This window comes from Hippocampus bargibanti, linkage group LG10 (assembly GCF_051943395.1).
Source record: "Hippocampus bargibanti isolate YZ-2025 linkage group LG10, ASM5194339v1, whole genome shotgun sequence".
In the NCBI taxonomy this organism is placed as follows: domain Eukaryota; kingdom Metazoa; phylum Chordata; class Actinopteri; order Syngnathiformes; family Syngnathidae; genus Hippocampus; species Hippocampus bargibanti.
The window spans coordinates 22,761,183-22,774,692 of record NC_142743.1 but is presented as its reverse complement, the minus strand read 5'-3'; the positions used below and the strand labels follow the sequence as shown (position 1 = coordinate 22,774,692).

Genomic DNA, 13,510 nt, shown 5'->3' with positions numbered 1-13,510 from the left:
TGCATGCGTGCGTGTGTGTGTGTGTGCGTGCGTGTGTGTGTGTGTGTGTGTGTGTGTGTGTGTGTGTGTGTGTGTGTGCGTGGGCCTAATCCATTATTCATCCTCAGACATTAAAGATGTAGATGTGGTCAGTAATAGACAGACACAAGATGACACGCATGCGAGTATGCAGATACAAGTACTGAGTCAATTAAAACCATTAGTTTCCCAATGTCATAATTATACTAATCTCCCCCCACCCCCAAAAAGCTTCACCCTTTCCTATTAACGTATATCTATACTTGCGCCAACACACCCACACACACACGTACACACACACATACGGGAAAAGATATTAAGGGTGGAAAGTAGGTTGAGATTTTGTGTGTATGCATTTCGATGGGTGAGGGATGAAATGTGTCTCGAGGAGTAGAGATTTCACAGTTCAGTGGCTCTGTCCCGGCGCACCTGCTCACTGGGAAGATGGAGGAAGAGGAAATGAGAGCACCGAGGGAGGTGAAGTGAGAGGATTTGGGATGAAAAAAAAAATCTGTAGAAAATCCATCAAGGGGGAATTAGGGGGAGCTTACCATAGCGGAACACTCACTAGAATTTAGAAGTATATAAGCAAGTTCCCTCATGCCAGACTGACTGAATTGGCTTGTTATGTAGCAACAACAACAATAAAATGTTCAGCAGCCCTTTCATTTTGACTCTGAGCGTATTGTTTAGATAACTGAGTTACATCAACCACAAACAAAGAAATCAAATGTGCTTATTCGTCAAACTGATCTTCCAAATATCAAGCATTATTGTGCAACATCTGATAAACACTGTTCTTCAATGTACAATTGCCAGTGATTTTATCATCATCAAAATTCAGTAGAGTGAACTCTGGCGCGAATGGCTGCCCCTGCTCACAAAAAAAATCCTGTGACTGTAAAGTGTACTTGAGAGTTTTGAAAGGCTCTTAGAAATTAAATGTATTATTATTATTATTATTATTATTATTATTATTATTATTATTATTATTATTATTAGTAGTAGTAGTAGTAGTAGTAGTAGTAGTAGTAGTAAATCCCCCTACCTGAACGAAAAGGCGACAATGGATGCCGAGTGGGCAATATGCAAAAAATGTGGTACAAATCAATGGTAATTTGTATTGTATTGTGTATTGTATTGTATTGTATTGTATTTGGATTTGCCTTTATTAGTCTTGTATCATATTGTATTTGGATTTGGATTGGCCTTTATTAGTCTTGTATTGTATTGTATTGTATTGTATTATATTTGGATTTGCCTTTATAAGTCTTGTCTTGTATTGTATCGTATCGTATCGTATTGTAGTGGATTGGATTTGGATTTGCCTTTATTAGTCTTGTATTGTATTGTATTGTTAATGGGGACATAGTGAGAATCCGTTATCAAATGTAATATTTTGTGATTCATGTCGTTTCTATTGCATGTTTTGGCTGTTTTCATGTCGGCCTCCATCTTTATCAAGGGAGATAATCAAAAGTCAACTGTGTTCTCCATTTTCATTGCCTTTCATACGTTTCTTATTGACATGAATCCATTCAGCTTTCCTTTAGAAGTTGCCTTTAATGCAGTTTGCCAAAGGTGGTGAAAACTATTTTTTTTAAAATATGGAAATCTATAGGTGCATTTGATCTTGGACGTTGTTTTATACAGCGAGAGGTAGCAAGGTGACTGTTATCTTGCACACGCAGATGTTTGGAGTATAGCTGTGGCTATAAGGTCAGTGTTTCAGCCCCAGGATGCAACACTAATAGCAGAGTAATGACATAGAAGGAAACTGCACAGAAGCGATAAGGCAAGCCAGGCAGAAAGAAAAGGACCAGTACTGAGACGACTGATTACATAGCCAGTGAGTGAGCTCTTGAGTAAGGAAAAGAAGTCAAAGAGACAGCTTTAGAGGGCGAGAGTGGGAAGTGATCTAGGGAATTGATGGCGGAATGTTCTGACCTCTATTCTCATTGCTGTAAAGACTTACCATGTGACAAAATGCACAAAATGATGCATCTGGCATTTTAAGGACAACCGACCGGACAAGTTGTGTTCATAATTTGTAAAATCGCTTCAAATGACTTCTACTGAGCGTATTTTACAAAAATTCCGTCGCATATAGCAATATTTTAACACTCACGCTGAATATTCAGGAAGTTTGTTTTTGAGTTGGTGACGAGTCCTGACGTCACGTCACGGAAGGAACGCCCCTGACAGAGAAAGGACACATTGTAGCACTCCTTCCATCACGTCAATGCATTTTGCTGTACTTTGTTTGGTCTGAAAACTTCGTGTTGATCCGTGTTGATGGCGAAATTAGAAGGAAAACACATAAATAACGCGATGGTGAATCATTGTGTGTCGCACCAAGACTTCTATTTGATATTGGCTGACAAAACTTCCCAGGAGACAATTTCCACAGAGCTTTGTCGCCATCTTCTGCCTTTTTTGGGTACTGTGAGTACTAAAGAGTTTGTCACTACATTATATCCAGATGCATCATAATAAATTCTTTAATCGATTGCAAACATGTATGCTTTCCTCTTCAGATCTACTTGAATCATATTCATAACTGGATGAGTAACAAGAAAGCATCTTAGCACCTTGGCATCGAATCTAAAGCCATTGTTTTGATTCTCCAGCAAGGCAAGACGTCTTGGGGTGACACCACGAACAAGGGGGCGGGACCTTCTGAAACGGGCCACTTCCGGCTTCAATTTGAAGTCGTTTTTGGAAGTTATTTTTATTGGTGTTTTTAATTTGACTAAAAATATCATACTGCGTGTTTTGGGTATTTTAGATGCTATAAAACGTTTTTCTGATGTCAGTTAGGAAACAAAAAAGTAATGTCGGTTGTCCTTTAAGGGAAGGATTTTGCTGTTTTATGAAAATAGCTTCTTTTACTCCCCTTTCAAACCATTAACAAATTTACGAAACCAATTACGAATATAAACCGTGTTTCTGTGGCTCCGTAGACATTTTCATTTGAAGACCTGCAGCTGAAGTTGATGTCATGGTATTTGCGTGCCTCCTGCTGGTCATATATATTCATCACACTTATTGGCTTTACTTTCTACCTCTAATAATTTTGATCCAATGCTATATTTTGTTGATCCTGACTTGGTACCCGATGCGAATAATTGTTAAGTGAATGGTGCTTTTTCCACTAATAGCTGTACCTCATAGCTTTGCATTCTCAATATGATTATTGAAACGGAGGTCCATATGTTTTTTGTATCTCCTAAATAAACAGAAATTAGAAAACACGAAAGTCAAGAATCCTTTTCAAGTACTGTTTAGTGTACCCTCTTGACATTCGATGAGTTATGAGTTGTCAGCAGCCCTAAATTAAGTACACACCATACTGCTTCCCTGTATTATGGCCAAGATAAGATAAGTACACACAGAGGCTCTTATCTGGAAGAATAACCACTTTGCTCATTCACTGAAGATAAGCAGTCATCTTAAAAGAGCTCAGGTGTAGAATGGAAGATCATATCCTGAAGAGCCTTAGAATACAAAACAAATACCTTAACTGAGGCTTGGTACACACGATTTTCAAAATAAATTAATCAATAAATACATTTTTATTGTTGACATTTCTTACTCAATCAAAAACAAAAATTAAAGAAAAAGGTGGCACCAAAAAATACATCATTTAACTAATTTGAAATCAAAATGTTGTATAATAATAATAATAATAATAATAATAATAATAATAATAATAATAATAATAATAATAATAATAATAATAATAATAGATTTCATTATAAGCGCCTTTCAAAACTCTCAAGGTCACTTTACAGTCACAGGATAAAGTTTTTCTGTGGGTGAGCAGCGGTAGCCACACGCGCCAGCATTCACTCAACGTGGAAGTAACTCAAATCGATAGAAAGCAAGCTAGCTCGATGATAGGTAATAATAATAATAATAATAATAATAATAATAATAATAATACAATGCATCTACAAGACTTGCGCCGGGAACGAAAAAAAAAAGGGCCGTCGTGAGAGCCCCGTCCCGGTTGCGTAGATTGGGTGTCTCAGGGTGATGAAGAATTCATGTGGAGCTCACATAACACACCTGATATGTGAGGGCAGAGGACATGGGAGGGAAGGCGTTGAAAGAGATCAGCAATAAGGAAGAGTTGTAAAGAGAGAGTGAAGCAGCAATAAAGAATGTAAAAGGAGAAATCGTGGATGGAAAGCCACTTTCCCATTGCCCTGGGATAATGGATATTATGGATAATTTGCTAGTTTGACACTCATATTTGTCAGGTAGAGCTCCAAAAATGTGTCTTGGATGCTGTGTGCATACAGATAACACTGGTAAACATGTCATTCTTACCTTCTTTTAATTTCAGAGATGCAAATAAACTTTCTGAGATTTTTTTCCCCCCATTCTGAATATACCATTATTTATTTTTCTATAGCATCATAATAATATCACACAATAAACTACAACAAGATGAATCTGTGATCCAGTGCATGTCGACCTCACAGCGCAGATGTCATGGGTTCAATCCTGCCATCGGCTTTCATGTGTGGAGTTTTGCATGTTCTCACCCCGCCGTGTCTTTGTTTGTTTTCTTAGGGTACTCTGATTTCCTCCCACATTCCAAAAACATTCATGGCAAATTGATTGAACACTCTAAATTGTCCCCAATTGGGAGAGTCAGCACACATGGTTGTTCATCACTGTGTACCTTTGGATTGTCTTTATTTATTTGACTTACGTATAATGATTTAAAGGACAACCGACACCATTTTATTGTTTCCTAAATGACATCAGAAAAAACGTTTTGTAGCATCTAAAATACCCAAAATACGCAGGCTGATATTTTTAGTCAAATATAAAACACCGATAAATATGACTTCATGTGTCCCATACTGCTACAAAATGAGCTCGGAACTGGACAGATTCAGAAAGTCCCGCCCCCTTGTTTGTGACGTCACTTGTGGTCACACACTGCCTTGCTCCAGAATCAAAACAATGGCTTCAGAGAGTTGAGATTCGGAGAAGATGCTTTCTTGTTACTCATCCAGTTATGAATATGATTGAAATAGTTCTGAAGAGGAAAGCATACATGTTTGCTATCGATTAAAGAAGTCCTTCCGTATCAATTCAGCCGTTTGGACTCCAATGTAGCGCCCAGAAAATGCACAAGATGGCGCACAAGCTCCGTTGGAAATGGGCTGATTTGTCCGCTGGGAATTTGTGTAAACTGACATCCTCTTTATGCGTGTTACCGCAATTGGCTGTGACACCCAACAATTCACCATCGCATTATTTATGTAGTTTTCCTTCTAATTTCGCCATCAACACTGTGTTTTCAGACAAAAACAAGTTCCCAAAAATCATTGTGTGTCGCTTTCTCGGTCAGGGGCGTTCCCTCCGTGACGTCACTTAGGGCATCGTCATCAACTCATAAACAAGACTTCCTGAATATTCACCACGAGTATTAAAACGTAAAATATAGCTATATGCGGTGGAATCTTTGTAAAATGTGCTCAGTAGAAGTCATTTCAAGTGATTTTACAAATTATGGACACAACTTTCAGGGAAAAAAATATAGATTCAAGCTACAGTATGTTCCGATGTCATTTTATGACACTGCGCATTACATGCCGGTGCACCATTATATGTAAAATAATATTGAGCCACAACAGGTATATATATATATATATATATATATATATATATATATATATATATATATATATATATATATATATATATATATATATATATATATATGGTCATGGTTGATGCACTCTCAGCATCTGAAAAGCTTTCTATGACTGGCAATGAGTGTTTTACATTCCTTACAGTTCAAAGAAGTACAGATGACGGCTGAAGAAACCTTTTCATCGATGGACCACACCTGTACGACTGAGAGCTTACAGTATACCGACATTTTCCATTTCTGTTTTGTTTGTTTGACAGGTTCTATTTTGTTAGTTGATTTCTTCATTGACCAAGTCTTCAGGGCATATAGGGCTTGGCTTTCTCTTTGATAATGAATTTTAAATGTGATTAGCCACAGTAAATATATGCTTTATATAAGGAGGTAACTAGCAAATATTTTTTTCAAACAAGTAATTTTCATGATGGCATCAACATTTTATTTTGAAGGATTCAAGTAGCATTTAAAGTCAAAGTCAAAATCAGATTTATCGTCAAATATGCGAATATGAATGACATACAAAAAATGGGGAGTTTGATCACAATTTCCAATTATATGAATATTAACTTTGTCAAAGCTCCCTCAGATAAAGTATATAATATCTAAATTATTCTTCGATTTTTAATCAAAATGACCCAAAAAAAATTATTATCCTGCTTTTGATTTACTTACAGAGGGCATTTTCTACCACGTTTCAAGTTTTGAGAATGATGTGGTTATTTCAATGGCATTATTGTTTTGAACGATACATTATTCAACAAAAAGATTTACTGCATAACTTTCAAGAATTATGCTCTCTTGGGCTTGTTTTTAACATTATCCTTAGATTGCAATAATTGGTGCACGTTTGTCATTTGAAGTGATTTTACAAATTATGGACGCAACTTGTTTGAAGGTGTCGGTTGTCCTTTAAAGCTTAATTTTGCACTGTAAACTATTTACAAATGCTCGATGCGTGATGGTTGAAAATGCATGGAAGAAATACATACCAGAGATAATGATGAGGGTATTAGGAGACTTGGTTTAATATATCTTTTTTTTTTTAATTATTAACGGATGATCATTCTGGGCAAAATCCTTGGTCATCCTTAGGTTCAAGTAACAAATAAGTGTGGCTGCCACTACACACTCCATTTGATACTTTTTGGATTGATGGGCTCAAACTAGAAAGTCGACCTCTTTTATGATTAAGGTGTACCCAAATAAACCTGATGGGTCATACATGACAGCAAGTGTTTTGGATGTATGGAGGACGTTAGGGAATCTGTTCTGGGGTGTTGGAGTGAATGTACACACAAACGGTTGATTGTTATCGAAGAAACACCCAATTGTGTATAAGTACACACACAATAGGGGCCCCATCAGCCAAATTACAATGCATTCAAAATCTCCTAGGTGAGTGTGCTTGTGTGTGTGTATGTGTGTGTACTATATAAACAGACATGCTTCGATGTGTGTTGTGACTCTCCACGCTTTTCTGCCAGATAAGAATCTGTTTGCTGTAGTGGAGGTTTTGAACCTGATCTCTCTGAATGCAAACTGCAAAGCCGTGCCGCGCCGTGTTCACTGGTGAATTTTTATGTACCGTATATGATGTTTGGTGTTGGGTTAAACGTAGGACAACACAAACAACTACAGGACAACCGACGTCTCCGGACAAATTGTGTCCATAATTTGTAAAATGGCTTCAAATAACCTCTACTGAGTGTATTTTACAAAGATTCCACCACATATAGCTATATTTTACGTTTTAAGACTCGCGCTGAATATTCAGGAAGTCTTGTTTTTGAGTTGGTGAGGAGTCCTCACGTTACGTCACTGAAGGAACGCCCCTGACCGAAAAAGGGACACATTGTAGCAGTCATTCCATCACGTCAATGTATTTTGCTGTACTTTGTTTGGTCTGAAAACTTCGTGTAGCACCAAAAAGAAGCAGAAGAGCTTTGTCACCTTTTTACACGGAACGCAGAACGAAAACTGAGGAACTTTTGTCGACGATCTTATCCATCCGGCGTATTCAACTTGGAGACTCTCCCATTCTTTTTGGTGGCGACCCGATCCTAGAGTTTTTCTCTTCTTACTTGCCGTTTCTCCCATGCTTACTTCTACGTTATAACTAGTTGATTCCTCGATTGCAAGACAAATACCGGACTTCAAATACGGAAACGGAAATACAAAATCAAACGAAAACAACGTGACGCGCATGCGCATATCATGCTTCATCGACAAAGACTCGATAACCGCAGATTTTTTTTGTCATATAAAAGTTGTTATACGACTTGCACAATTCAAAATGATAAAAAAAAAATATAGTGTAATAGTATAAAATACTGGGAAAACGTATACGTTGACAGGTATGCATGTGGACAGTCATCATGCATACAAAGAAGAGTTTCCCCGTCCCCAGTAGCACTCGTCTCAAATGCTGACAACCTCACGTCACACAAATTTAGGGGTTCAAACTCGTTTTTGTTCTCTTTTTTTTAAACCAAGCACCGCGGGCTATGTTCAGCCACTCCCCATCTTTCCATCCCTCCCTGGGTTGCTGCTAATCCCGCCTTCCTTCGTCCGACGTCGGACCGAGTGGCAGTTGCTTGCATACGCCCTCCGGTCGTCGTGCTCCAAAAAAAATCCCAGGCGACCATTTATTCACATACGTGCGCTGCACTGCTGGTTTCACTTTTCTACCACTTTTGGGCTCCCAACTTGAATTTCTTCTCAACAGGAGAATAGGAACAGAAGAGACGTCTTCCTCTACTCCGGAACTACATTCAAGTCACAAGGTGGGCGAATTGCCGACAGGTGTACCACACTATCACTGCAGCACTTTTTCTCCAGTCGAACCACATCAGTAAAACGACATAGTGTTTTTTTTTGCAAACGAAACGGTATTTATACTGTCCCAAATCGTTGTCGTTTATTTCTAACAACACGTCAGTATTGAGGCACAGGTGTCACCAAGTGACCGTGTTGCGTTCACCGCCTTTCCTGCACAAGAATACAAAATACGCGTCAAGTCCCACTCACAGTATACGCGCTTTCCCCATGACCCACATTCTTAAAATGCGTTATTTTCTTCATAAAACTCTTGTGCATATTTCTCGTTCTGCAGTTTTGAATGATCCAGGCAGTCACATTTGGGTTTGTGTGTGTTAGGTTAGAATATTTCCGGCTAATGTTAGCATTTTACGGTTATCTTTAAAATTGTGAATATTATGAACGGAATTAAATATTTACTTTATTTCGCAACGTTGTAACACTAGTTTAATGTTCAGCCTACAATGTTGAAAATGGATAACTAAATGTATTTATTTCCTTCGTGTGTTAAATTCCAATCGCGTTTCCCACTTGTTTTCTTCTTATTTCAAATTAATATCAATCACGATTCAAATGATAACATTACACTTTTAGTTCGACCTTAATTACGATGCAAACGACCCCACTTTGTCACAGCAAAAAGATCCAGGATCTTAGGAGTTTGGGCCTTCTTAAAACCAGGATATCAGGATCAGCAGTTAACATATTCACTAATACGTTACATATCGTAAATTTAATTTGCACAGTATTATAGTGTTATTCTGTAATTTAATTGTTCGGTGTTACCGTCTAAAATGACTCTTTGTGATGTTCTTGATGATAGAGCTTGCAGCATTCTACCATGGAACAGTCATGCTTATAAATGCTTTAACGATGTCTCTCTCATTCTGCGAGGAATAAAGCATTCTCTCAGAAATAAAAAAAAACATTTTTGGTAGCTTCTTCTTGTCTGGTCGTCACAGATGCAGGTGTATATTTTTTTTTGTCAGCTGACTTCTGTTTTTGTTGGTGTTGTTGGCTTTTACTAATGGAGTGAGGAGCTTGTCAGACCAGTTTGTGTGTGTTGATGCTTATAGAGATAATGTAGTAAGCAATCCTAATGAATGTGGTAAGGGAAACAACATGTATCTGATACAATTATGGCTTCAGTTATTAAAAAAAAATCGCACAATGTTTTTTATCACTTGTCATTGGGTTACAATGTGGCAGTGTAGATGGTAAACCCTTGTGATGGCATGGAAGTTTTTGCAATAAACAGGTTTACATGTGACTCAGTAAAAGTATGGCAAGTGCTATTTCCCTCTTACAAGCTACGCCTTCATTGTTTTTTACTCCTTTAGCCTTAGAATGTGAGTTCCCATACTTATCACGTATTTAAGCACCCACATATTTTGACGCAACAGCAAACATTGGTGTAGCATATCAGTTTCACTAATGATATGCTTGTTCGTTGTTATCAAATACGAGAGCCTTAGGAATGAATTGTTCTCTTGCTCTTGGAAGTTCAGGCCTCTCAACGAAGCTCACCGAACACATTGGCATATGCAATACATCATCATGGCTTTAGATTCAGTCATTTCCATGGAGTTGACTGGTATTAGAACGTGATTAGGTCATCAGACTTGAATGTTGATAGCGTCATCACATCAACTGCAATGCCATCTTTTTGTCAGTATATGCATCCCCTTTCGAAGAGGAAAACTGGTTGAACTTGTAGGGCCTTTTTTTTCATGACCGTTGGCAAATTTAGAACATATGTCATCTGTCCGTGCAGGTTTAAACGTGCACCGATTATTGCAATCTAAGGATAATGTTAAAAACAAATCCAAGAGAGCATAATTCTTGAAAATTATGCAGTAAATCTGCTACATAATCTGTCTTTTTGTTGAATACTGTACCCTTCAAAACAATAATGCCATTGAAATAACCAAATCATTCTCAAAACTTGAAACGTGGTAGAAAATGCCCTCTGTAAGTAAATCAAAAGCAGGATAAGAATTTTTTTTGGGTCATTTTGATTAAAAATCGAAGAATAATTTAGATATTATATACTTTATCTTAGGGAGCTTTGACAAAGTTAATATTCATATAATTGGAAATTGTGATCAAACTCCCCATTTTTTGTATGTCATTCATATTAGCATATTTGACGATAAATCTGATTTTGACTTTGACTTTAAATGCTACTTGAATCCTTCAAAATAAAATGTTGATGCCATCATGAAAATTACTTGTTTGAAAAAAATATTTGCTAGTTACCTCCTTATATAAAGCATATATTTACTGTGGCTAATCACATTTAAAATTCATTATCACAGAGAAAGCCAAGCCCTATTTGCCCTGAAGACTTGGTCAATGAAGAAATCAACTAACAAAATAGAACCTGTCAAACAAACAAAACAGAAATGGAAAATGTCGGTATACTGTAAGCTCTCAGTCATACAGGTGTGGTCCATCGATGAAAAGGTTTCTTCAGCCATCATCTGTACTTCTTTGAACTGTAAGGAATGTAAAACACTCATTGCCAGTCATAGAAAGCTTTTCAGATGCTGAGAGTGCATCAACCATGACCATATATATATTGTATTTTCAGTAAAGTCACGAATTATTTGATCGATATATAAGGCGGACCTTCAATGAATGACACAAAAAAGTTTTCCATATCGTATAAGGCACACTACATTATAAGGCGGTAGCACTATCGATATATATATATATATATATATATATATATATATATACTGTATATATATATATATATATATATATATATATATATATATATATATATATATATATATATCACAGCATGGACCGTGCACTACTCTTTCTACAGGGTGAAATGGAGTCGGTGGCTGGTGACAGTAGTTGGGAGACCTGTTGTGGCTCAATATTATTTCACATATAATGGTGCACCGGCATGTAATGCGCAGTGTCATAAAATGACATCGGAACATACTGTAGCTTGAATCTATATTTTTTTTCCCCGAAAGTTGTGTCCATAATTTGTAAAATCACTTGAAATGACTTCTACTGAGCTGATTTTACAAATATTCCACCGCATATAGCTATATTTTACATTTTAAGACTCGCACAGAATATTCCGGAAGTCTTGTTTTGGAGTTGGTGACGATTCCTGACGTGATGTCACGCCAGGAACGCCCCTGACCGAGAAAGCGACACACAATGCATTTTGGGTACTTTGTTTGATCTGAAAAGTTCATGTTGATCCGTGTTGATGGCTAAATTAGAATGAAAACACAAATAACGCGATGGTGAATCATTGTGTGTTGCACCAAGACTACTATTTGATACTAGTTGACACAAATTCCCAGCAGACAAATCAGCCCATTTCCAATGGAGCTTGGGCGCTACATTTGAGTCCTGACTGCTCGAATTGATACGGAAGGTCTTCTTTAATCGATTGCAAACATTTATGCTTTCCTCTTCAGAACTATTTGAATCATATTCATAACTGGATGAGTAACAAGAAAGCATCTTCTCCGAATCTAAAGCCATTGTTTTGATTCTAGACGTCCTCGCGTGACGTCACGAACAAGGGGGTGAGACCTTCTGAAACTCGCCATCTCCGAGGTCATTTTGAAGTCGTTTTGGGACACTTTAAGTCGTTTTTATTGGTGTTTTGCGTTTGACTAAAAATATCAGCCTGCGTGTTTTGGGTATTTTAGATGCCATAAAACGTTTTTCTGATGTCAATTATGAAACAAAAAAATGGTGTCCGTTATCCTTTAATACATAAAATCACCATTTGAAAACTGCATTTTGGTTTAACGGTAATTGTGTTATATTTGTCTGCTATTAAAATATGTTTGATTGATGAAAGTCAGGAAAGGAAGTTGTTCAATACAGGTCCCACTTACATTTAGGAATATCCTGTCCATACTTATTTGGCATTTGATCATACAATAGCGGCGTGTTCTACCGAAGCCAAATTCCTTGACCAACACTTAACCAATAAAGATGATTCTGATTCTGATTTCAGCCATGCTCCTGCCCTCGATTCCACTCGTCCTCGTTGGCCTCCTCATGTGGCATCCGAGTGCATCACAGGCTGCTAAAATCATTGTGGTCCCACCAACCCTGTTTGAATCCCATATGTACATTTTCAAGACGCTGGCCAGCTCTCTGCATCAAGAGGGTCACGAGATCCATTTCCTCGTGTCTGAGGGACGTGAGGTACTCCCTTCCCCTCACTACAAACTACAGCGCTACACTGGCGTTTTCAACAGCAGCACAGCGGAGAGTTTCATGCAGTCGAAAGTTGGCAACATCTTTTCAGGACGCCTTACATTTCTGGAGCTTTTTGACATACTTGAACACTACTGCCAGAATTGTGATGCTATAGTAGGCAATTCAGAGGTCATGGCCCGCCTCAAGCAGGCCAAGTTTGACCTGTTGCTGGTGGACCCCAACGAAATGTGCGGGTTTGTCATTGCGCATATACTCGGCTTGAAATATGCCGTGGTCAGCACGGGTTTATGGTACCCTACGGAAGTGGGAGCCCCGTCCCCGCTCTCATATGTGCCCGTGTTCAACTCATTGCTGACCGACCGCTTGTCACTATTCCAAAGGATCACCAACACAGCTGTCTACCTCATAGAGAACTTTGGAGTCCATTTTCTTGTGATCCCCAAGTACGATCTGATCATGAAGAAACATGGAATAAAGCCGCGAGTGGCGATGGTTGATCTTGTGCGAGGCAGCCAGATGTGGATGCTGTGCACTGACTTGGCGCTGGAGTTTCCTCGGCCTACCCTCCCACACGTGGTGTACGTTGGAGGCATCCTCACCAGACCAGCAAATCCACTGCCACAGGTGAGATTTGCGAGGGATGCACAGAATAAATCACAAAAGCTACTTTAGGTCGGCACACACTTGCGGCAACACTTTATTTAACAAGGAGCACTTCACCCGAGCTTGAACTTTTACATAGGCTTCTGCTCTAATTTGTTATTGGAACCGCTAAAAGGGCGTGTTTGA

The 13,510-nt window shown here is 38.2% G+C and overlaps 1 protein-coding gene across 2 annotated transcripts in view; it reads left to right on the top strand.

The window, feature by feature from the left end:
- ugt8 (UDP glycosyltransferase 8) overlaps nt 1–13,510 on the top strand; it is a 34,393-nt gene that overhangs the window by 10,832 nt on the left and 10,051 nt on the right. For both annotated transcript variants that reach the window (XM_089007311.1, XM_089007312.1), the window contains 2 exons: nt 8,418–8,475; nt 12,513–13,345. In XM_089007311.1, the coding sequence (XP_088863437.1) occupies nt 8,418–8,475; nt 12,513–13,345 (891 nt within the window). The remainder of the gene's footprint in view (nt 1–8,417; nt 8,476–12,512; nt 13,346–13,510) is intronic.